This window comes from Cucumis sativus, chromosome 3 (genome assembly GCF_000004075.3).
Source record: "Cucumis sativus cultivar 9930 chromosome 3, Cucumber_9930_V3, whole genome shotgun sequence".
Classification (NCBI taxonomy): domain Eukaryota; kingdom Viridiplantae; phylum Streptophyta; class Magnoliopsida; order Cucurbitales; family Cucurbitaceae; genus Cucumis; species Cucumis sativus.
Genome location: NC_026657.2, coordinates 38,776,452 through 38,802,103, shown reverse-complemented (window position 1 = coordinate 38,802,103; position 25,652 = coordinate 38,776,452). Strand labels below are relative to the sequence as shown.

The 25,652-nt window shown below is 32.6% G+C and overlaps 4 protein-coding genes across 9 annotated transcripts; 2 read left to right on the top strand and 2 right to left on the bottom strand.

The window, feature by feature from the left end:
- The first annotated feature begins 400 nt into the window (after positions 1-400).
- On the top strand, positions 401-2,098 carry LOC101212691 (protein WHAT'S THIS FACTOR 1 homolog, chloroplastic). The gene has a single exon (XM_004136238.3). The coding sequence runs from the start codon at positions 760-762 to the stop codon at positions 1,927-1,929; it is 1,170 nt and encodes a 389-aa protein (XP_004136286.1). The 5' UTR covers positions 401-759; the 3' UTR covers positions 1,930-2,098.
- Positions 2,099-2,187: 89 nt separating this feature from the next.
- Positions 2,188-5,822, bottom strand: LOC101212929 (hypothetical protein). Of its 3 annotated transcripts, none has more exons than XM_004136239.3 (5): positions 5,320-5,822; positions 4,662-5,115; positions 3,269-4,571; positions 3,027-3,173; positions 2,188-2,896 (listed from the first exon to the last, which is right to left on the bottom strand). In XM_004136239.3, exons 2-5 carry the CDS (start codon positions 4,713-4,715, stop codon positions 2,376-2,378), a joined length of 2,025 nt encoding a protein of 674 aa, XP_004136287.1. In that variant the 5' UTR covers positions 4,716-5,115; positions 5,320-5,822; the 3' UTR covers positions 2,188-2,375. The 3 variants fall into 3 exon arrangements, with proteins under 3 accessions (XP_004136287.1, XP_011652555.1, XP_031738173.1); XM_011654253.2 differs by having other exon boundaries at positions 4,662-5,098; XM_031882313.1 differs by lacking the exon at positions 5,320-5,822 and having other exon boundaries at positions 4,662-5,273.
- An 8,580-nt stretch (positions 5,823-14,402) lies between these two features.
- Positions 14,403-20,030, top strand: LOC101213169 (14-3-3 protein 7). Of its 2 annotated transcripts, none has more exons than XM_031882620.1 (7): positions 14,403-14,617; positions 15,147-15,453; positions 15,838-15,925; positions 16,047-16,156; positions 16,536-16,681; positions 17,079-17,113; positions 18,550-20,030. In XM_031882620.1, the coding sequence occupies exons 1-6, from the start codon at positions 14,551-14,553 to the stop codon at positions 17,105-17,107; spliced, it is 747 nt and encodes a 248-aa protein (XP_031738480.1). In that variant the 5' UTR covers positions 14,403-14,550; the 3' UTR covers positions 17,108-17,113; positions 18,550-20,030. The 2 variants fall into 2 exon arrangements, with proteins under 2 accessions (XP_031738480.1, XP_004136288.1); XM_004136240.3 differs by lacking the exon at positions 18,550-20,030 and adding an exon at positions 17,254-17,509 and having other exon boundaries at positions 14,404-14,617.
- Positions 20,031-21,775: 1,745 nt separating this feature from the next.
- LOC101213414 (probable protein phosphatase 2C 10) lies at positions 21,776-25,375 on the bottom strand. 3 transcript variants are annotated; one of them, XM_031883615.1, is made up of 6 exons: positions 25,107-25,375; positions 24,820-24,983; positions 24,107-24,337; positions 23,736-24,018; positions 22,496-22,650; positions 21,776-22,309 (listed from the first exon to the last, which is right to left on the bottom strand). In XM_031883615.1, the coding sequence occupies exons 2-6, from the start codon at positions 24,856-24,858 to the stop codon at positions 22,172-22,174; spliced, it is 846 nt and encodes a 281-aa protein (XP_031739475.1). In that variant the 5' UTR covers positions 24,859-24,983; positions 25,107-25,375; the 3' UTR covers positions 21,776-22,171. The 3 variants fall into 3 exon arrangements, with proteins under 3 accessions (XP_031739475.1, XP_004136289.1, XP_031739476.1); XM_004136241.3 differs by having other exon boundaries at positions 24,820-24,966; positions 25,107-25,374; XM_031883616.1 differs by lacking the exon at positions 24,820-24,983 and having other exon boundaries at positions 25,107-25,373.
- Positions 25,376-25,652: the final 277 nt, after the last annotated feature.

Here is a 25,652-nt window from a genome sequence, read left to right as displayed (position 1 = left end):
ATGCAAATGAGCACAGAAGTGAGAAAATCTAGGATTTGATTTGATTTGATTTGATTAGTAGAAATTTGCATTTTTATTATGAAATGTTATACATCAATGTGATTAAAGGTTGTGAAATTGGGATTCAAAAGAAAAAAGAAAAAAAAGAAGAAGAAGAAGAAGAAGAAGAAGAATAAGCACTTGATGTTTGCTGTAGCATTCAAAATGCTTTGCATCCATTTTATGCATAAAGAAATTTGTTTGTTTTTTCTTTTCCTGCTCCATCCTGACTTTATTCTTTATGAGCTGGCTGCTATCATGGTATATAGAATTTGTAATGCAATATTGTTTCTTCTTTTTACTCAACCAAATCTATTACTTTCAAACTTCCATTTTTGTTTTAGTACTGATATTTTGATAACTTGATACATTATTTTGTTCTTTTAAATTAACTAAATACCATATTTATCCACGCATGTAACTTTCACAAAAAGTTTGAGTCACAGGTATACCATATTTATACACACAAAGGTGAAGAAGTTCGAATACTCAAACGTACTGTTGACAAAAAAAAAATCAATCTAGTTCTATGTTGGACTAATCAAAAATAGATTGGTCCGGTCATCAATATAAATAAATAAATATTGAAATTTAGATTAGAAGTAATCCAACCGATAGTAAATATTTTAATTTATTTTGTTGTTTATTTAATTTGGAAACAAAAATCGAAATACTTACTTCCTGGCGTCGAGTAAAGTGGTTTGTGAAATCAAAATTGTAATGGCTTGGCGCCTTCTCGTCACCAACCTCAAGTCTACTCAAAGACAAACCCTAACCCTAACAAACCTCCTTCGCCATTCTTCTCCATACTCCACCTCCTTCCTCGTCACCAAACTCCCCAAGAAATTCAGGAAGAAACGCAAGAAACACGATAGCCCTAGAACCAAGCTCGTCCAATCCGAACCTGATCGCATTTCTCACTTCGAGCGCATCCTCCAAACTGATACCGTCTTCCGATTCCTTTTTAAATCCAAGGATTTTCTCTCCAAGCAGCCGGAGCATGTTCTTCGTCTCGATGATGCCGGCAAGCTCTATCGCGAACTTGGCTTTCCAAGAGGTCGCAAAGTCGCTCGATCTATTGAACGCCATCCGCTTCTTTTCGAACCCTATCGTCACTCCGATGGGAAAATGTGGTTTGGATTTACGGAGTTCATGGAGGAGTTGATGGAGGAAGAGAGGAAGATTATGGACTCGATGGAGATGGATAGGGTTAGAACTGTCAGGAAGTTGCTGATGATGTCGGCGAATAAACGAATTCCATTGACGAAAATCTATCGTTGCAGGTCGGTGTTTGGAATTCCAGAGGATTTTAGAGATCGAGTGAGCCAGTATCCGGATTACTTCCGACTTGTGGTTGAAGATGATGGGAAGAGGGTGTTGGAATTGGTGAATTGGGACCCTTCTTTGGCTGTTAGTCAGCTCGAGAGAGAGTTTGTGGTGAACGAGGATAAGGTGAAAAGGCTGTTCAAGTTTCCTGTGAAACATGGCAAGGATTTGGATTTGAATATGGATGATACGAGGAGGCTAAATTTGTTGAATACACTCCCATTGGTTTCGCCATATTCAGACGGATCGAAGCTGGAGCTTTGGACATTGGAAGCAGAGAAGTACAGAGTTGGGGTGGTGCATGAGTTCTTGAGCTTGACATTAGAGAAGAAAGCTTCAATTCATCATATTGTGGAGTTCAAGGAGGAGTTTAGCTTGACTAAGCATACTTATCAGATGCTTCTGAAACAACCCAGAACCTTCTATCTGGCTGGGACAGAAATGAATTGGGTTGTTTTCTTGAAGGATGCATACGATGAAAATGGCGACTTGATTCATAAAGACCCTCAAGTGGTTTTCAATGAGAAGTTGCGTAGATATGCTCAAATGCAGAAAATGGAATGATGTCACGTATCGAAGGTGAATGATATTGATTCAGGAATGAACTGTTTCTGTTTCTCCAATGAGTTTAATATATATCTTCTTCAGTGAATACTTAGTAATTTGCTGATTCTCAAGCTGTTGAGTTGATTTAAAGTGGGATTAGTAACATATTCTATAATCATTGATCAAATCTGAGATTTGTGTTAAGTTGTTTTCTGCAATATTAACAACATCGTGCTTTAAATTCTGGTAAGATGGACCAAATGCAAAAGAAATCGATTTGCTATTGAGAAAAGGAATACTAATTCACTCAGGTTAAAGAGAATATCTTAACAACATTGACAAACGTAGTTCTATGGACAGGAAAAACAGGATATCCAATGTGATACAATAGAAAAAGTCGGAAAACAGAACAGAAAACACTTCCTAATGAATATCTTTTTTGTATGGCGGCGGAAGGTCCAAGTCTAACGAGTTGTTGAGGCAAGAGCGGACGATGATATCTTTAGAGAAGAATGGCGAACGGTTGGCGCTTTTGATCTGTGCCTGCCTTTGTGTGCAACGCTTGCAGTGCTTCTGTGCCCACTAATGGAAGACGATGGTATATGGCTTGTTTTCCTTGTTCTTCTACGAGAACTCCAACTACTGTTCCCTAGTGCAGCTTTGGCAATGCTATCAGTTGCAACTTCTCGAGCTCTCTGTGCTTTGATGGCTTGCTTGTTTAGATAAACAAGGTTTGGAAGAAGGCCAGTAACTGCCTTGCGTAGCTGGTCATCGCTCACATTACTTTGAATTGGATTCCCCAACAGATTAAGAGCTTGCAGAGTGTTATAGTTGGCAACAAGTTGGCCCAGGGACTTGGTGGTTGAAATCTTGTTAAAGCTTAGGTCGAGAACTGTCAGCTTCAAGATTCGATGCAGTCCCTCAACATCACTAATCTTGTTGCCAGCAAGATAGAGTTCCTTGATAATCGTACAGTTTGACAACCCTGATGCACAGTTAAACAAATGCACGCATTCAATCAGAAATTGATAAAATTTACACCTTCTCCTCCTTCTACCATCAACCAAGTCCAACAATATAGAATTTAAACACATTTTAAGTTTTCAAAACAGTACCGTGTCCTATACGAGATATGCGATTGTAACTCAGATCCAGTATCCGAAGTCGTGTTAATTCTTTGAGCCCTTCAATGACACTAATCTTGTTCCTGGACAAATTGAGAGTGTGCAGTCCCTTGGGCAGTGATCCAGGGTTAATGTGAACTGGAATACCAACCAGCCATGTCAGTGCCAAGAAAAATAATTAAAACCAAGCAACGAGAAAAGCGTGACGGAATGATATAAAAAGGAATAGTTACGTATGAGGTTGCCGGACAAATTGACTGATCTAAGACCGGATAGGTGTGAGATTGTGGGTATGGCTCTTAAGCCAATACCAGAGATGTGAGCCACGGTTGACGAAGAATTCAATGACTGGATGACACTATTGGCATACAAAATCTCTTCTGTCAGATTGGTTTCCCCACGTCGGGGTGTGTGAGTTGAAGTTCTCTCAGGAGAGGGTGGGAAGACGGTAGCTTCATCATTGTCACCTCCAACCTCGTCGATTGTAATACATGGTTCGATTTGAAGATCCTTCACCCACTCATCCACTCTTCTAAGCGAAGATGATTCTGCTGAAAACGCAACCCACTGATTTTGTGGCCACAAACCAGAGACTCCATTGCACAATTTCTCTTGATCCTGATCATCGCTTTTGTTGTTACACGGGCCGTTGGTCCAGGATTCCTCAGTAAATGATCCAGGTGATTCAATCATACTTTTCCCGGCTGCTCTGTTCGGCTCAAGATTGTCAGAGCAATACCCACCTTGCTGGTTGAAAGCAGAGCTGGTGGGAGTAGCCTTGATAGTCCACGGCTTTTGCAGGTTTCGATGGCTCCACAGGAACAACTTCCACCACAACCTTCTACTTCTTGAAGGAAGAATCTGGCTTGAAGAACGCTTCTTCAACATGACTTTATCAGCACTGCGATGGGTCATAGTAGACCCTGGACTGCCTGGATCGACATAGTCCCTCATTTCGTTCGCCAATTCTTGCAATTTTTCGAAAGACTGAGACTTTGGAGGAGGCAACTGATGAGATAAATCTCTAAGCACATCCCTAGTTTCAAGATTAGAGCAGGAGCGTTTAAGTTTAGGCGATGCCCAACATACTGCCTTACCAATTCCAGGATCACTAAGATGCCCATTTTGGATCGACGCATCAACCCCTTCTCCTTCTACTCCTATTCCTTCACCACCTTCACCTTCAATAGTGATCTTATCAAAATGGTTTCCCAATAATTGAAACTCAAATTCTTCTCCACAGTTGTCTTGCGCAGGGAGATCAAAGTCGGAAGGATTACGCTTGATAGAGTTGTCGTCGCGCTCATCCTCCCCTTCATATTCAGCTTCTACTGCTCCTCCTACTGTAGGGCTCTCATGGTTCGTCACCTTAACATCCAGCTTCGAATTATTCTCAGATGGGTACAGAATTGCAACGTCTAGAGTAGACGATTTCCCTTCTCCAACTTGAAAAGGCTCCTCAGAATGATGGATGCTGACTTGCAAAGTTTTCTTCAAGTAATTCAATTCAGCAGGTTTTTGCGATTCCAAATCACTCTGCAATTAAGAGGATATACGCAATCTATACAGCAACCCCAAGAAACTCAACAACTAACTAAGATACGAGAATAATGAAAGAAGACATACCTTGGTTTTCTTCTTCTTCCCTGTCCGGCCAGAGAAGCAATTGAATTTCGCCATTAGATACAATTTTAGAAATATAATATAAAGAAATTCCTCAAAAGATCGGAATGAAGAGCTCTACGTTGGTACTATCCTCTCGACCTGGCCGTTTCAACACTTCTCCTTGTTAAATTGGAAGGAATGCTCACATCGCTAATGATTTTGATTGATCGAAACAATTTTGGAATTTTTTTTTAAGAGATTGTGGAAGGGATTGAGATTAGCCGTAATCGATTGGAAGACGACGAACCAACAACAAAGTGCAATGGAAGGACGCCCATGAACCAGAAAATCCCTGAAAAGGGCCAAGTGTAGAGGAAGATGGAGAGGATATGACTACGATGTCGGCCAGAGTTGTAAACGAAGCAGCTTCTCCTTAGAAGCTTCACAAAAGTTGAATTCTGGGAGATAAAAAAACCTAATCACACAAACAAAAACAGCAGAAGAGACCCACATAAGAAAAAACACCCAAACCATATACCATAATTAGCACAACACAGAAAACAGATCTCATTTCGAAATCTGAAATCCAAAAACACAAAAACGAAACCAGAAGAAGAACACCCACATGATTCTATTCTATTGTAAAAAAGAAAAAGAAAAGGGAAAGGGAAAAGTGTACCTTTTGCGGATTAGGTCTTCCAGATTGACCAGAAATGAAGGAGAAAATGGAAAAAAAAAATGGTTGGTTTAGGGTGTTGAAGCAAATTAGGAGGTTGAGAAGAGAGAGTAGTATTGAAGTATGAAGAAGAAGAAGAAGAAGAAGAAGTGGGGGGTGGTACGGATAAATAGAGGGAGGAGTTAAAAGAGTTTTGAGGGAGAGAGAGAGCTTCCAAAGTTTTACACAGCAGAGAGATAGAGATAGAGAGAACTACAAGACGCGCATGGAACGCGGCATCCTTCTCCTTCTTACCCACCCCCTTCCACTTTTTTTTTACCTCTCAATTCCCTAACCTTTACACTGTTTTTTTTCTAACGTCTTTTTTGTTCGGTTCGTTTTCTTCTTCTTTTTTCTTTTTCCAATTTGAATTTATAGTCAATTTTCTATTCTTTTTTACGTATAATTAATTAGTGTCAAAAAGCTTGACATTTGAAGAAGTCAAATAATCGTTGTTCATTTTAATTCCAAGTTGCACTAGCTTTTACTTCACTCAATAGATTCATGGGAATTTAAAATAATAGCTCTCGTTCCATTAATTTTGGTACTTGTGCTCTGCATTATTCGCGATATGCACGAAGACCATATAAATTCATAATGAAATAACGTTATTTAATTGATGAATTGAGAGTACAATTCGATTGTTCTCGTTTTGACATTTGTGAATTGAGATATTTAAAAGCTATAAATTTTGTGGTTATTAACATTCTCGTGCAAGTAATTTAATATAAGAAAATCTTAAAATATTTTTAAATATATCAAAATTGATATCAAACTCCTTTAATTCGATTTTTATGGTTTGAAATCATAACCAATTGTATGAATAAGAATCAAATCTTTCACCTATAAAATAAAAACTTGTCTTAATTACTACTCAATTAAGCTTACTTTAATAAGTATTATATTGTTTTTCTACTTGATGGTCAATCATATATATCTTTAATATCTAATTTCCTTAAAAAAAAAAAACAATTTCTCATTTGAAAAAATCAACCATCAAAGTTGTTAGAGTCAGATTAAAAAACCAATCTATTCTCCAACAACAGAAAAAAAAGAAAGAGACTCAATAAAAATAGCAATCTTAACAAGTAACAACCTCTTTGTTCTCATATGGGAAAAAAAAATAATAAAGAAGAGATTAAAAAAACAATTCAAAATCGTTAAAGTCTTCTGCTCATTCTCACCTGCCAGCCAATACGACGTGGAATATTTGTTTTTATATGGTGAAAATTTGGATGCCACATGGGCCATTTCATAAACACACTGTGGCCCACGCAAGCCCATGGGCTCCACCCTCTATCATGTTCTCGAACTTTCATCCAGCGCCGTCAGATCATTCCGCATCTGCTTCCCGCCACGTGTAGGTACCATGTTTTCCACTGCCAATAAGTGTCAGTGGAAGACATGGATGAAAAATTGAAATAAAAATCAATCAAAACGACGTCACCGTCGGTCGTACTAATGAAGACGTACGGCTCTTTCTGTCGTTTCGTTTTGTCTTCTTCTTCTTCTCTTTCATACTTGCCACTTTCAGAGTGTTGCTATTTTTACCCTCAAAGTCAAGGTTCCGATTGTAGTTGTCGAGGCTTTCGATTTTACAAAAATGTTGATAGCGATGGATATTTTGGAGAAAACACTACCAAAATTGTAGTTGATGAAACTTTTGTTGTAACTAAATTAGAGTGTATTTGGTCATCTTCAATCCTAGATATCTAACCACAAATTTTAAAATCAAACAAAAATATTGTTTATCTAATAATATAAAGTTTAATTATGAATATTTTAAAGCAAAATAAGGTTAAAAATTAGTATATTGGATTACTTTGGAAATAAAGTAAAAATATGAGAAAATGATTTTAATCGTTTGTTGAAAAGACATTTGTGTGTAAATTTATAGAATTGTAGAATCAACAAATTTTACGGAAAAAAGAAAAGAAAAGACAAAATGTCTTCCAACTAAATTTTACACCATGGAGATTTTGATGAAGTTAGGCCATTGATTTTCTTTTTATATAGAATTTATTCCTCTTAATTATTGAAATGTGAACAGAGGAATCGATTCCAATAACTTCGTGGCTCTTTGATGCATTGTTTTCTTATCTTCTTTTAATATATAAAAGAATTGTTTGTATGGTTAGTTTCTAATGTTTTTTTAGCATATGATTTGTCGGGATAGGTTGATTATTATAGTGTTTGTGTTATAATAATTGTATTTAGGATGCATGCATGCTACCGCTATAATATTAATTGAAGTATGTGTTATAAATAATTTATAAGATACCTATGAATTATTAAAAACGATAATATATATAGTTAATTGTATGTGATAAACATCACTCTTTATGTGCTTTAGGCGCTAGTGTTAATATTGATTTGCTCAATTAAACCAATACAAAATAACACTAATAAATTATGAGAATAAAATATTATGGAATTCTAAAACTTTGTTTAAAGGGAATATTATATTTTGGATGTGAAAATTGAGAGAGGAGAATTGGGTGATTGTTAGGGAAAGGGAAGTGTGAGATGATCACATGCATTCATTGAATGGTAAGAAATTGACATCTTTTTTCTTATTGGCCACAACTCTTCTCTTTTTCAATCTCTTCAACCTTTCCCATCTATATTACACAAATTTATACATACATATATATATATATATTAATATATTGTAATTAATTTCTTTGCTTTAACAACAAAAAAATGAAAATGATGTTATTTCTAATAATAATAATATGTTTTTTTTTCTTTGCAAAATATAAGTTTCTACCTATTTTGTTTCTAATTATTTACCTTTTATGAAAAGGTTCTACTAAAATTTGAAAATTATTACCAAAACACATATAATCAATCTTTAAATGCTCATATTCATTTTGAGAATTTGGTTTTTAGTATTCTTATGTGTTTAGTCAAGATAATTAAAACCATTAAATGAAGATAAAGTAGAAATTTAAAACTTCCATGCAACGGGCACTTTGATTTTTAAATTAAGTTTTAAAGCACTTTTTTTACCAGATTCAAATATACTAAATCGGTGATTATTGGAAAAGTTAAAATTAATTTAAAATATTTTTCTTGTTTGGTTTTGTTTCGTACTGTTTGAAAATTACTGTAAAAATTTATCACATTTATTATTATTGTTACTGTTTGAATCTAAATGATAACAATAACAGTAAAAGTTATAACAAATCTAACGTATACATGCTTCAAAGTAAACATGATAAAAATTACAATTGTGTGATTATGACCTATAATTGTTTATCTATCAATAAGATATATTACGACCAAACCAATTTTCATTATTGACCAATAAATCGACACAAAGTTTTAAAAATAGTAAATTGCAAAAACCACCATAGAATATGGTGGTAGTTGCAATTATACCCCAAATTTTTAATAATATTAACTACACCTCTAAACTTCTAAACGTGTTAAATATTTAGACCCTCCAAACTCACAATAATTACAAAAAATGGACCTACAAATAATGAAAATTGAAATTTCATACTTATATAATCAATACAATTTATACAACCACCAAATTATGCCTACCGAAGTAGATATTTATTAATTCGTCCTTTAAAATTATTAAAATAATTTTTGAAAACTTGAAAAATGTGTTTCACCTTTTTCTTATCATTATTATTATATATATATTATATCATATTTCTTTTATAAAATCCACATTATTATAAAAAAATATTTTAAAAGAAATTAGTGGTAACAATAGAAGTTTGTTGTATGGGTGACATCCTAACAAGGAGTACGTGGAAGGTCAATCCGCCACACATCAGAACCTCATCATGATGCCCAATCCCAATCTACCCACGCTTAAATCAGACCGTCCACTTGTTCTTTACTCAATCAATGATCTTGTAAGTTTCTAAATAAATAAATTTGAAAGGAAATTATTGCTTATAAACATAATATCCACCTAAAAAACAAAGACAAAATTTAGAAAAGAAAATACAAATTTAGCAATAATCAAATACAAATTTCATAAACAATTACGTGGATGGCAAGAAAATATCAATTTTAAGGAACATATCATTCACATATCCAATACACTCTTTGTTTTGAAGTAGGAGTTTAAAGTCTTCCTATCAAGTTTGTTACGAAAATAAATTGTTAATGGACATTAGTTGATTCATATAATGAAATTTACAAGCTTGAGAGAGATTATGTGAAGTGTTGAAAAAGTAAAGTGGTTATCTAAGTTAAAGATAAAATTTCTTAAGGAAAGTCCTAAATTTAAAAGCTAATATTCTAATATAAATCATTATTTGAAGTTTGGACAGTGATGAATCATAATGGAGATCATGTAATTGTTTATATGAGGAAAGTTTTTCTTGAAGATGTCATGAACAAACCATATAAAGAAAAAGCACAAGTTTTCTTCTTTCAAAGCAAAATCACTTTTAATGTTAAAAAAAGAAAAAAAAAACTGCATGTCAATATTTGGAAACTGTTTTTTGTTTGGCTTTATATATACAAACAGTCAGACTCAATAATTCAAGAAATTCAACATTAAAAAACAATCTTTTAAACAAATTGGATTTTTTTCTTCAAACATAATAAAAATAACAACTATTAGATTAACCTTTTTAGCCTATTCTAAATTCATCGGTATAATAATTTTTTAATCTTCAATTGAAGTGATATAACCTCTCACGTGTCTACGATTACTTATGAAAAGTGTAAGAATTCAATATTTATCAAATTATACCAACATTTGTATGTAACAAGTATACATGAATGGGATAAAGTTAGAGTACAAAATTGTATAAGTTTTAATGATTAGTAATGAAAAGGGAGACAATGGATGAGAGGAATTGTGTACCATTGAAAAGACTTGGCTATTATAATGTCTCATATAAGTTGAGGTTAATAAAGTACTCAAATTATTATTTCTTTCTACTTTTTATTTTTTTCTATCATTACTAATTGACAATCTTACCCTTTCGCTTCGGTTCGATAATCATTTTTCGTTTTTTATTTTATATGTTTTTAAAAAAATTGTTTATTAAAACAAAAAATCATTTAAGTCTAGTAACTAAATTAAAACCAAGATCCATATTTCTTAGTTTTCTTTCATAATTTAAGAAAATTTTCTTTTAAAAAACCATTTTTTTTAAAAAATCATTAATAGATTACCAAAGATACTAAACTTTTTTATTTGTAGTTAAAATAATAAATAGCAAATAGCAAATCTTGTTTGAAAGAAATATATAAACAATTTTTTAAAGTTAAAAAGGATCATTTGAAATTCAAATACTTTCAAGTTTCTTCCCTTTTAGTTTTTAGACTTTTTATTATTCAGTTTTAATATTTATATTTTCCACAGATCATAAATTTAGTTCTTTAAAATAATAATAATAATATTTTTCATATAAGAAAATAAACCAGCTTTTAATATGTTTATCACGATAATAGTTTTTTTAATAAATGAACTAAATTTTAGGTTTAATGAATGTATAAAACTAAAAAAATAGTTCCAAAATGTGAAGATTGAAATTAAAACATGTTAATTACTACATACATACATAAAACTATGTTTATTGTTTGGTAAAAGTTGATTTAGCAAGTTGGATGGATGAAAAGAAGTTGATTAGTGGATGATAATTAATTGAAATTAAAATTTAGTTACGTGTGAATTTTGGAATCCTCATCCACCACATACATATGTTCTATGAACCCAAAACTCAAAACCCTTGGCTATTAGAAAGTTTAATAATGCCTCTAATATTTCATTATTACTTGTTAAGTGTAGGTTTCAATTTAGGTTAATTTTAGATTAAGTTTGAGTTAGTTAATACCCTTGAGGCGTCCGTGTGGTTTGATATATATTTTTTTATTTTTTTAAAATTAAAAAATTAGTCGTATTAAAAATAATTGAACCACGATTTTACAACCACGAAAAATAATTTTTAAAACGTTGTTATAAAAAATTTAAATAAAAATGAGTGTTTTTTTTTTTATGTTTTTCAAATTAACAAATGAAAAATAAATATATTTATTTTTTAAAAAAAAAATAAATTTTAATGCTTTTTAAATTATATATTTTCATATAAGAATAAAATTAAATTATTTTATAATGTTTAGTAATATATATAATTATAAAATTATTTTGATTTTGATTTTTTAATTACAGGTGGATAAACACGACATTAATATTTTAAACCAAAACTAATAATCACAAATCAAAAGAAAAAATTGCAAAAATAAATATATTAACAAGAAAGTACTTCGATTTCTATAAGAGCAAATTTTACAACACACCCTTTTTTTCTTTTTAGAAAAAATTGGACAAAAATTCAAAACAATATTCTTATGTTTGAATTTGAAAAAAATGAAAAAAATTCTGATTCGCACCCACCTTTTAATTTTCATCTCAAAATAAATTAACAACGAGAGAGTAAAACATTTATTGTTGTAAAAACTTATTTCATCGTTTTAAATTATGTCCAACACTCTCCCTCGTTTGTTCACTTGAAATACACAGAAGACTTGAAAATCAATATATTTAATAAATAACTTGAACAACAGACGTAGTGATACCACCTGAAATCGTCTTATATTATCAAAAAAATTTAAAATTATGAATGAAGACAAATTTAATCTTACATATGAAGTCATTTAGAATATATCATTCTAATACAATTTAGGATTAAGAAAGTCCAAAAAATATGAAAATAATACAAATAACGCTTTTAAAGTATATAAACTTACAAGATATACAACGTTCTTTCAGCATACATACAGTGGTTATCAAAAAAATAACATATTTCTAATTCATAGTTTTTATCTAGATTATAAGTATTTAGTTTTTGAAAATTAAATTTATACACATATCATCCACATCCACAAATTTTTGTTCTTTATTATCTTTCTAAATTCTACTTTTAAGTTTTTAAAAAATATAAAGTCTTTGAAAAACTTAAAATCAGCTCCACTTGTACAATTTGACTAGAACTTTAGGCTCTTCCTTGACCAATGTAAAATAAAACCATAACTAAAAATTGGAAATAATATATTTATAAAATATATCAAATATCATATTCTATCAACGATAGATACTGATAAAAGTTTACCAATGTATATAATTTGATAGAATATGAAAATTTGTTATATTTTGTAAATATTTTGATTTATTACGCTATATTCGAAAATGTCCAAATATATATATATGTAATGCGGAACTTGTTTAATAAGTTAGGTAAAATGTATATATTAAAAAGAAGAAGAAGAAAAAGAAAAGGCATTAAGGGATACATTTAATTTTTAAAATAAGGTTGATGGTACCATATGGTAGCTATTTTAATTTCATGTTTAATTCGTGAGTGAGAAGGAAGAAAAATAAAATAATCATATACTTATGTCAAACGCATTAGATATGACCATGTTCTCAATTTGAATGATTCACTCATCTCTATATTAATTACTCTCTTTATTTCATCTTTAAAGTAAAAAATAAAATAAATTTGTCTAACCATTTCTAATATCATATTTCTTTTTCTTTTTAAGAAAATGATGTCAGATTGTTTAAATATCTTTCTATATATATTTATATTCTTTAAATATAAGTTGGAATATTCATATTTTATATATGCAATTGTTGTAATAAATAAATTGATTGACTAAGTTGTGTTATGAGATATTTTAGACCGAAGAGAAGAACGAAACATTCTAAACAAAGTAATGGATAGCAAAAAGGATCTCACTTCATTCCATTTTGCTCGAACTCAACTTGATTGCAGTCAAGCCCAAAATAATCATTGCAGTCTGGCTTAACCAACCATAATCGAGCACAAGTCTAAAAGAATGCAAAAAAAAACTAGCATTGATTTATTCCACCTATTTGAAAATTGAGGACGGAGAGAAAATAGTATGAGATATTTGTTATAGAGGGCTAAAGAGTTTCTATTATAAAGAAAATTGAGAGTATAAAAATCTATAAAATAAATGATTCGATTATATGAAAAGATAACTTAAACTTCCGACTTCTTTAATATTCTATAATTTTATTTTTCTTTCTTCTACTTTTCTTTTTATAACAAATTTATGGTTGATGTTGTACCAAAATTTGAGATCTACACATAATTTATTAATTAGTTTATAAGAATCAATCAACATTTATTCAATAGTTTACTTGAATGGCATATTGAAATCTCCCCAAAATATTATTGGGCTCGTCAAGTGGACATGTTGAATTGTTTGTCCTCCCAACGAAGCCCAGCCCAAGGTTTTTACAAAAATATTTCTTTGTGTACTCACGTCTCAAGCCCATTCTTACAAACTTGTCCCTTCCAAAATTTAGAAGGAAATAAACCATAAACATACTTTTCTCTATTATCATGTTCTTATACAAATATACGTATCAACTTTTCCTCATAATTCTATAGAATTAAAAAAATAAAACGAATGAAACCATGATAGTCCGAAAACAACCTTTTATATGACTACCCCTACCAATCGTTTTGTTCAAATGTAACTTTTAAATATTCGTTTTTGTTTTTGAAATTTGTCACTGTAGTTAAAGATAACAAAAACATTTTTACAAGTAGATTGTTAAATTTATTAAATATCAAAATTTTCTATAAAGTTACAATTTTAAAATACAATAACTAAATCCTCAACTCTTAAAACTTACTAACGAAATTACTACAAATTTTTGTAATGGTTGGTTTGATAGATTTTTATTATTTCATTCCTATTTTCTAGCAATCCAATGTTTTTTCAAAAAGAAAAAATGATTGTAAAAAGTAATTAGTTACTTTAATGAATTTAAACCTTAAATATTGAATATTGAAAGAAAAAAAACGAAGGCAAAATAATAAAGGAAATTAAAAAAATTTACAACTGTCATCTCATCCCCCGCTTCGATCTTTTTACATCACCCAGCCGTCACCTAACTTACGGTCAACGTCAAATCCCATTCATTGGAACCGTCTTTTAAAACTGCAATTTAATCCAACGGCTGATTTGACTATACACGCGCGCCAATATTACACGTGTCAAGCAAAAAGCTTCCGAAACCCATGAGATCATTTTAACTTCCCGTGATAGTGTAAGCAAAATATCAATACAAAAACAATGAAGAACTCAGTCCAACGTCCATAGTGAGAGTACAAGCCGAAGTACAAAAGCAGCAGAGGCAAATTCGAAGCCACGATTTCAGTTCCAGTTGGAGAAGCGATGGCGAAAGAGAGAGAACTACTCGTTTACTCTGCTAAATTGGCTGAACAAGCTGAGAGATATGAAGGCATGATATTGTTTATCTCTACAATCAATTGCTTTATTATGGATTTATTTGCTCATTTACTCGATCGATTCTGTGAATTTTAGTGATTACTGTTGTTTTGATTGTTTTTTTACTGTAAATTCGAAATAGTTGTGGCGGTTAATCACTTCTTAGGGCTATATTTTGAAATGTATGGAGCATTGATGAAAAGAAGTAGAATCAGGATTTGTTGTTTGTAGGTTGAGGCGTCTTGGCGCTTAAATCTAGAATTTCAATTTGGCTTAGAAATTACTTGCTATAACTTCTTATAACAAGACATTATAATTTCATCACTGGTTGTTGCTATTGTTCTTATCGTAGTTTAGCTATAATGAGATGAGAAGTGTTTGTGCTCATGGTTTCGATGTTGACTGGATTTGTAGAGATGTAGATGGAATGACAATGGGATAAACTGAGACATCTACTTTCATTCATTCTATAATACGATTTTCAGGATTCCTTTTTTTTTAATCTAATAGTTTGGATCATTATTGCCTTTTCCATGCTTCAGAGATGGTTGAGGAAATGAAGAAAATTGCGAAGTTAAATGTGGAATTGACTGTGGAAGAAAGAAATCTGCTATCTGTTGGCTATAAGAATGTAATAGGAGCTAGACGAGCTTCCTGGCGTATTTTGTCTTCAATTGAACAGAAGGAAACTACCAAACATAATGAGAAGAACGTGGAACGGATAATTGGTTACAGGCATGGGGTTGAAGATGAGCTCTCTAAAATATGCAGTAAAATATTGTCAATCATTGACCAGCATCTCCTTCCATGTTCCTCAGCTGGAGAATCTACTGTGTTCTACCATAAGATGTGAGATTTTTAATGTTCCCCCGTTCAACTCAAATATAGAGATGAAGAGAACTTTAATATGCAGGACGGTTGGATATATAATGTAGAAATGTGGAATAAACTTTAAAAAAATATGGGCAATTATATGTATTAATATGCTTGTTCATAACAAATAGGTCAGTTTTATTGTCTTCGTTTTGATGTCATCAAGGGGATTTCTCTCTACCTCCTTCATTTTATACAATCACTGAATTACTGTTTCTACTCTTCAAATAGTTTATTTGTTTTCATGAAGAGGGAAACCATAAATGTGCAGTTTATGTATAGACTTTGGTTCAATTGATGTGCTTACTTCACATGATTATCATGGGTTTTACCATGTTTTTCCTCTATCTTCTGCTATAGGAAAGGAGACTACTGTCGGTATTTGGCTGAGTTTAAATCCGGTGATGAGCATAAACAAGTTGCGGATCAGTCATTAAAGTCTTACGAGGCAAGTTTATTTCTTCCTGTATTCCTGGAATAGCATTTTCACTGCTCTATCCTTTCCTGTCTATTTTTATTATCTAAAGTTCCACGGGAATGATATCAATTGACTGTTTCTACATGTGCAGGCTGCTTCTGCAATTGCTAACTCTGATTTGTCTCCAACTCATCCTATAAGACTTGGCTTGGCTCTGAACTTCTCTGTTTTCTACTACGAGATATTGAATTCCCCTGAAAGGTGAACTTCTCTCCCTTATTGTTTCTTCCATCATCTACTGGCCCTGCTCCCCAACAACATGAGAGGAAAAAAATGAAACGAGGAATTGTTTTATCACTGACCATGGTAATTAATATTGCAAAATGTGCTTTCTGTTTGGCTGGGATACATTTCCATTTTGAAAACTTACTAAATGAATGGGAAGGCTTGAGAAACCTTTATTAGAATCATCTCCTTGTTTGATCTTTAAAAAAGTACCACTAATTTGTGTCATGAATCGTGATGAGGGAAGCTTTACTTGGTACAATAGCCTCTGCATAGTGACACCACTAGAGACGATCTGTCAATATTCTTTCTTTTTCAATCATTCTATTCTTTTAAATGTGTCATTTTCTTCCAGGGCCTGCCACCTTGCTAAGCAGGCCTTTGATGAGGCTATTGCAGAACTTGACAGTCTCAATGAGGAATCCTACAAGGACATTACCCTTATTATGCAGCTCCTTAGGGACAATCTGACTCTGTGGACATCCGATCTTGCAGATGAAGGTGGTTCATATTCTCTATTTCTGTATATCGTTGGTTTCATGTTAATGTTTTACTCCATATGGTTTCAACCCTTGGTCTCTTCATGGTTGACCAGAGTCAAATTAACAAATATATTGAGTTCAGATTCGCAATTAGTTAAGATTTTGACCCTGATCTTCTGTAGTTATGAAAAATCAATTTACATATACAGTGAGTTCATGTTCTGAATTAAGGATAACATAGAACGAGGCATGATCTGATTGTAAATAGTTGGTGACTTATGGTTTCTCCTAAAGTTGGTCTTCCCAAGTTAATCAAATTGTCATTTGAATCTAGTCTGGTAGTAGGAGTTAGCTTTCAATTAGAAACTTAGACTTTTACTTTGCAGTGGTTGACTTTATATTTGTTCAATTAACAGGAGAGCAGTCCAATGCCGATGAACTTTAGGTAGAGGTAAGTTTGTTTCAATTCTATTCATGAGACACATTTTTAACTCTTGTTTTCTCATTTCTAGTCAATCATTAACAAACATTTATTTTTAAAAATAAACATGTAATAATAAAAAAATCACGAATGAAACATTCTGTTTGCAGAGTTAAATCAACATGACACTTGGTTACTGGGGTTGAAGCATTGAACGATGGAACATGCAGTAGTTAATAGTTGTTATTAACTGTTATTTGGGCATGTTGATAGGACACAATAGGGTTCACTGAAATTATTAGCTCTGTTTTCTATTCTGTGTTTCGAGATGTTGTCTGCTTTTTCCTTTTTCCTTTTTGAACAACGTGTACCTGTATGTTCTTTATTGATTTATTTCTCATATTTGTCGTATTCTCATCTTTCCAACCTGTTTAATTTTCTTTCCAGCCCCTCTCCTTGAACAATTGATTTGTTCCTATTCCTAAGACTGATAAACTTTACGACAGATTTATAGATATTAGAGGGGAAAACATCCACACAAAAGATTAGTTGTCATGAAATATTAGAGGGGAAAATATCTTGACTTTCTCATAGGGGGAGGGTATAGTGGCCAATCAACTCTAGTTCACGTGGCTAATTTATGATAGTTGATAGGATAAGATTTCCTTTATCTGCTATCTCATGATAGGAGAGTAGTTCTAACTTCCAAATCTTAAAAGTACCTCCACCACATAATATTCAATTATCCATTTCCAGCTATTATTAGAAGATGGAAAGAGAAAAGATTAGAAGTAGAAAACTTTTTTTTGTTCAACATCTAGAAGACTTTATTAAATATGAACTGGTTGCTATCTTTCTTTATCAGATGACTTTGACGTGAGTGTTTTCTAATATTTTCTCTACTAACTATTAATTTCTTTTTATGCATTATATTTTCCTAATTACTTTTCAGTCCATGCATATTTTAAATTTTACGAATTACTCCTCTCAAGCACTTCTTCCCATCAATATACATATATACACTGCTTGTTTGATTTATACTCTGCTTCTGCCAGCTTCCTTAACATCCTTCTCTGCAACTTTTTATTTTATAATTTACCTTATGGGTGGTTTTAAATATAGACCTTTCGTTAAATTGCCAAAGACATGTAATTTAAACATTAATCATTATAAAATACTTCAGATTCGAGAGAGAGTGATAACCTTTATTTCTTTCTTTATCAGCAGCACAATTGCGCCAAGGTATATCTATATCCTGTCTCCTTAACCATTTATAGGCGAGTAGTAGTATATTTGCTACTGGAGTTGTCATTGTATGAACAAGTACTTGTTTACCAAAAACAGTTGGTTCAATCTTACCAACTCATTAAAAATTTAATGATATAGACTATAGAGAGGCCTCTTGACCAATCTTTTGATTGAAATTAGACTCAAAGCTCATTTATGGGTTTTATGCTTGATGCCAAGGAAGGACTTCAAGTGGTGATAATACTCCTTGGGCTTTTCCAAATCACACGCATGCCTGCATTCTCGATTACTACAAGTTCAGCACTCTCTCCCAAATGCCCGAAATTCTAGAGCTTGTCGACTTGGAAAGAATAAACCAAGCATCTTGGAGAGAGACACTACCCTTTTAGCCTGTGACCCATTTCTAATAGGAATACCTTATCACCTTCTCCCCAAATTATCGATGTTGGCTGCTTCAAATAACAGGTTATTCTTTTGCATATGATTTAGGAAGAAAAGAGAACTTGGACGAAATGAAGGCATGTTAGATGATGAAACCAGCCTGTTGGATGTTTCCTATCTTACGGAATGGCTTTCGTTTACTCTTTCCTTTCTTCTACATTTTCACTACACATAGACTGTCAAAGAGCAACAGTCACAAACTGAATTTGAAGATTCCAAAACCTATACTTGGATGAAGGTGGAGATGCTTGGCTACACATCGAAAGTGATCATGAAAATTCTAAAATCGCTTTTAGAAAATACTCAGAGGTGTTTGGGACGCTGAAGAGGGCAAACTTCACCAACTCCATCAATTACTTAGAATCTTGGGGCACCAAAATCTTAGCTGCCTCCTCTTCAGGTCCTTCTCTTCCCATATACACCCCTGCTACATATCACCACTCTGTATCTCGCTACACAAAGCCACTATAGCTCAACCCGACGAGGCTCAGCTTCAGCACTGAGTTGGCAGCCATTACACGCATGATGCATTAGGCTTGGAACGAGTCAGACCACTCTGGCGGAGTCCTGATCGATTCCCAAACGAAGACAAGGTCTGGCACATACACATTCAAGTGGGGTGAAGATGCGTATTGCATTCCCCCATTGACGATGAGGAGGTTGGGTTTGTGTTGATCCTGAGTTTTAAGGAACCCAGCAATGTTCATGTAACCCATCTTTAAGATCTGTGGTGATGGAACGAAGTCCACATCTGATGATGGAAGAACGTAGACATCGATTTCTCGGCTCAGTGAAGTTGCAAAAGGAAGGCATTTGGCGGAGGGGTTCGGAATTGGATCAAGTTCGTTAGGAGGGGTAAGCGATTTGTTCTTCAGCTTTGTAACTCTTGATGTTCAAGTTACGAATTCTTCTACCACGTAGAAAAAATGAGAATGGAGAAGAATGAAATTGAAGGGCCATGCAATACACAATAGGAGTTCTCCAATCCAACACATGGAGTTAATCTGATTTACGTATTTATTCTCCACCATCCCTCTGGCCGTGTTCTCCAATCCTGTAGCCCATATTTTCTGCTAAAAGTACAACATGATATTGTCCCAAATTTTGGAGATTAAAGTAATTTCTGAACTGACCATTCTAACTTGAAATTTTCACAATTTAATCCTTATGATGTACTAGGGCATAGGGTTTACAATCTAGAGGGCATAAAGGTTTTACAATTCTCTTGATTTTAATTTGAACTTAGTCCCTTCTAGTAGGTTTCAGAATGTTCCACATTTAATTTTTTGAATTAAATTACAAGTTTAGTCTAATAAATTTCTCTTGCAAATATTCAAAATTTTATTAAAATGGAGCTTAACACACAATATAACAAATTAAATTGGTTGTCTAAAATTTACAATTTCGTAGACGCAAGATTCTTGATAATTTTACATCAACTTATAATCATTTTCAAAGTATTTCCGCTCTACAACCTTCTTTTTTACCTGTGTGAAAGTTTCATAGACCTAAGACCAACAGTACCATTGGCTCCAATCCAACGTCCCTCTTAGAACAAACAAAAACCCAAGAGCTCAACAAAATATTATTGTCTCCTCCATCCAAACAAAACCCTCTTTAACATCTTCATCCAAACGACATATGAAATACCTCAAAGTTGAACTTTAGCAGACTTAATCCAAATCCAACTCAAATATGTGCGGTTGAAATTCCATTTTACATCTCCAAATCTAAGATATAATCTCCCTTTTCCAATTGAAACGAATCAGTATGATATAATTCACTCTACAATTACCTTAAAAAATCTACATCAAACAGAACCAATGAAGGATTATGGGTTAGGTTAATCCACATCACAAGAGTCAAATAAACCATTTAACAAGAAAGAAACAAGAAAAAATTGCTCGTTTGGTATAGAGATGTACACATGAAATGTACCTAAGTAGGAGGAACCAGAGATTGTGATATAACACAAAATCTGGACGAAAGAAAAAACCCCATAACTTAGAGAATCAATATACGCCTCCAGAACAAAGCCATCAAGAAATCGATCGCAAGATCTCAACACTTGTAGCCGAAAGAAGAGGCGATTTCACTCATTTAAACCAATCACAAATAAAAATACCAATAACTTAAATTTCAATAAAAATAATGAAACCCTAAACTAAAACGAAACCCTAATGCGACAGAGAGATCTTCGAACTCAAAGAAGCTGTTGCGTTGTGAAAGAGTGGTGATGAATATATATATATATATAGAGCGTCTGAAACCCTAGACGATGGCTTCTGTGGGGATAAGTTGGTAATTTCATTAAACTATGGCTATTGGCTATTACTCTTTACGTGGGCTTCGCCTGCTTATATCGACTGGGCCTCAACATCTAATTTTTAAAAAATAATAATAATCAAAATCATTTTTGGTTTTTTAACCTAACAATTTAGCTGTTTAACAATTTAATCCCTAAATTTTAAATTTTATAACAAACTAGTCTCTATTTTATCAACGGAACTAAAAAACTTGATAATATTTACATCAAAATTTGATAAATTTTATTTATATCGAAAGACTAAATAGTTACAAATTTGAAAGCATAAGAACTAAATCATTGTTTAAATTGATACACAATTAAAATAAAAAAAGTTAAATAGTTGAACTAAAATATTGCAAATCAAAGTTCAATCAGCTATCTCTTATATACAATATGTATTGATGATTATGTGCTATGTTTATTGCTAATAACTCATACTTTAAAAAATTGCATTTACATTTTAACATGTTATTATAGATGTAGATAACATGTACTTACATGCAATGTTCTATGCTGTTCAATGGTTGTATTATGATACACACAATACAAGGTCTATGGTTTCCGTAAATGAACTGACTAAAAGAATTATCTCAGAGATAGAAAGACTTTCATATATATATATATAATAAAAGGATGAAATTTCATTCCCATCTCAATAAACATTTCACATTTAGAAAGAAGAAAAAGAATTGAAATTTAAAGAACAAACACCCTATAAAGTTAAATCAAACATGAAGGCATATTCTTGGACTACAAGGTTTCGTAGTCCTTACATATAATAAATAAGATCATATTGTACACCAAAACTCCACAGTCAACTTCAGTAAAAAAGAAAGAACATATCAAAAAATATAAACATAATCAGCCTAATCAAATTTACACATACGGTATCCGTCACTCTTTATTATTTTTTCCGTTTTTTTCTTCTTTTTTCAGGCTATAAATATCGTAGCCTTTGCAAGGGATTACCCAAAACGTGTGTATATACTTTGTTGGCCTAATACTTATATTTCCATTCCATAAAAGGAAAATCTTTATTTGGGATTTATATACTGAATCTGGCGGGGAGAAAAAAAATTTGAAGGCTAAAATCACCTAAACCTAACCACAATGCATGAGATATCATCTTTACTCTCTTTCTCCAAAGCCTCAGTTATCAACTGCTTTGCAGCCTTCAGTGGGTCTTTGATTCTTCGTGCAATATCGACAGCTTCTTGGTTGGCCATGACCTGTTTCATACCACATACGTAAGAAGAGCGAAAAATGTGGACAAAAAATGGATTTTTTTAAAAAGAACTTTGTAATGAAAGAAATTTGTTGTGTTGTCTATTGGTTTTGCACCCTTTGCTGCTGTTAATGTATTAGGTGTTAGTGCAATGCAGCAGAGAGAAAGGAATGAAAGCTGATAATAGCACCTTCCATAGACCGTCGCTGGCAAGAATTAATATGTCCGTGTTGGCATCTACATTAATATCACGTATATCAGGATCAGATCGCAAGTGAGATTTTAGACTTTTGTCTCCAAATGCTCGTGAAACTGCTAACTGGCCGTTCACTCGAGGTACGTCTCCTGTTTTACACAATAAACATGTTAAATACTGAATCAACACAAAAACTTGGACGGATGAGTTAGGGTAAATTTAATATTGTATTAACACTTGAACGCCCACTTGTGGACTTGATAAAAGTCCAACAAGTGAAATTTAATATTAATTGGGGAGAAAATAACTTTATAGAAGCTTAAACTCATGACCTCCTTATATTATTACCGTAATACATCACCGATCAACATAAAATTGAAGTTGATGGATGACGGTGAATTTAACATTACATTAGTACTCTAAGACACAACATGAACCAGAAGAGGAAAAAGAAAAAAACACGAATTCTAACGTTGTGGAAGCAACCTCACTATCACTATTTCAATATTAGGCACTTGAAAAGTTGCAAAAGATGGTGATTTCAACCATTCAAAAATCACAAAAGGAAAACAAGGACAGTACAAAACACGTTAGTTCCTATTGTATCATGGCTGTTTCTAAATTAGAATCCTAAATTAGAGGACTCCTAATTATTCTGTCCCATCAATGTGACTAAAATCTTGGTCAACGTTAAGAATAGTTTGGATGAATTTTGCAAATGTTTTAGGTTGTTTGGTTGTGTTTTTTCAAAATTTCTCAAAACCTTCAAGAGTAAACTTCATAAAAGTCACCACACGAACTTTGATTTTTCTCAGGATTTTTGACATAAATTAATAACATGATCATGAGTCGTGACTTACAGTTCAAACCCATAGGAGTGCAATATATTTATAAACTTTTCAGGATATTAAAAAGAATGATAAAGTGGTTTAAACAATTTTAAGTTGTACTCTTCATCTTTGGACATGGAGGGAAGGTCAATGACAATTTTCATCTTCATGATTAATTAAATTTTTAACTGGGGTGGTCAAATTGGCTGGCTGTTCTAAAATCTCTAAAGATATCAACTACTATTGGAAGTTCATCAAGAATGACAATTGGATAGGAACCCAAGCTAAACAAATTTCTCGGATAAATGAATGCCAAAGGAAAACAAGCAAACGCATATTGTGCATCAGTACAAAATATAAGGGGCGAAAAATTGGCATGTCATTCAGCTTTAGATGTAAGTTACCTGGCATGTTTGAAACAAAGCCACCTTTATTCTCAATGGTTCGACGTTCCGTATTCGTATTCGGTTCATGATCGATGGTCATCTGTACAGCTTCACCCCCTCTAGAAAGAACTGCACGTGAATCTCCAACATTGGCCACCCATAGTCTTTGACCATTAATCAGAATAGCAGTAACAGCAGTTGATCCACCACGACCCAAGTCAGAGCTGTGGGATAGAATCGCCTGGTCCGTCTTCTCATATGCTTTTGAGATGGAGCTGTTGGGATCAACCCAAAACTCTTCCTATAATGAAAAAAGTGAATAAAAACCATAGAAAGAGCAGCCATATGAATGATTAGCTTAGAAAGTTTCAAGGTAATTAACACCCTACCTCTTTCAGGATATTAGAAAACAAATGCTTTTGTAAATAGGCAGGCACACTTTCTCCTAAATGACCATCATAAATAGCAAAGAGTCCCAATTCATGTTCTTGAATCTGAACAAATTTAGCAACATGGTAATCTTCCATGGGATGATTAGCTTTCCCTTTAACCAGGCAGAACCCATACTTGATTATCCCCTCATGGCTTCTTCCTTTACCGTAATTCAATGCGGATCTAATCTACATGACCAAATTACCAACAAAAGTATCATACTTATAAGCTGTTGATGATTCACATAAGATATGAAAAGAAAACATTTATTCAACCAAAGAACAGAACCCCATACAAAATATCATTCGTTTTTGTGGCAGCATCAGCTTGAGAACAAGAAACTAAACAAATTCCCTCTACACATAGAAAACTAAAGCTATGCATTATGCCATGATCATACAGAGTTTTGATTGTAATTATAAGATTTCCCTCACCCATCTGAAGAGTTGATTGATCCATAAGTCTACCTAGTTCATCAGAATTTTGATAGAATTACAAGAATTCTGTTGCTAAAAAGAAGAAGCCCTTAAACACAAGAACAGAACAGCAACATACAAAAATGACCACAAGGTTGAAACAATACAATTATAATTGAGGAATGAAAAACAAAGCCAAAAAAAAAAAAAAAAAGAAGAAGAAGAAAAGAAAAGGTAAACAAGCTTGTTCTTACCCCAGAATATGAAGCATTAAAACAGCACAGTTTATCCATAAGTCAAATTCCAAAATCCCCTTCTGCTAATTTCTAAACATCTATCCTCTCCAACAATCCAATCCAAATAGATAATCCGAATCAAACCCACTTCCAAAATTCAGCAAACTGCACCATCAAATTCCCTAAAATTAGCAATCCATACGAAGAACAACAAAGAAACCCCTTAAAACACAACCCTAAAACCCTGTAAAAACCAAAGAAAATAAGTAAAAAAAAAAAAAAGTAAAGGAAATGAAAAGGGGTACCAGAAAGTATCTGAATTTCCGGTTGAATGATCAAATCAAAGCAGAAAAAAGAAAAAAGAAAAAACTGTTGGGTTCGGTTTTGCTGCTCGTTGTGTGCGGCGCTGCTTCAGCCTCCAGCTTTCTTCTTGTTGAATTTGTTTATTTGTTATTGTTTCAGTTTTTGGTTCTTAAATTTGTCGTTGCCAATTTGAATAATAATAAAAGAAAATTATCAAATAAAAATTTTAAAAGAAAGAGAGAGAGAGAAAATCAAACTACAGCTTTTTTTTGTTCTTTTAAAAATAATTTTGTGCAATGAAAAAGCAAAAATAAATAAATAAAAGAGAAAGTTTGAAAAAGGGTAAGGAATCAGATGATGCCTTTATTTCCACTCTCATGATTTCCTAATGCAACCGTTTTGGAAGTCTAACTAAGCAAATTAATTACAATAATTTTACCCCCAACAAAAATAATTGTTTTATCATAAATGGCATTCTTAAATTACATTTATTTTATTTTTTATTATATGATTTTGAAGAATAAAGAAAGAAAGAAAGAAAGAAAGAA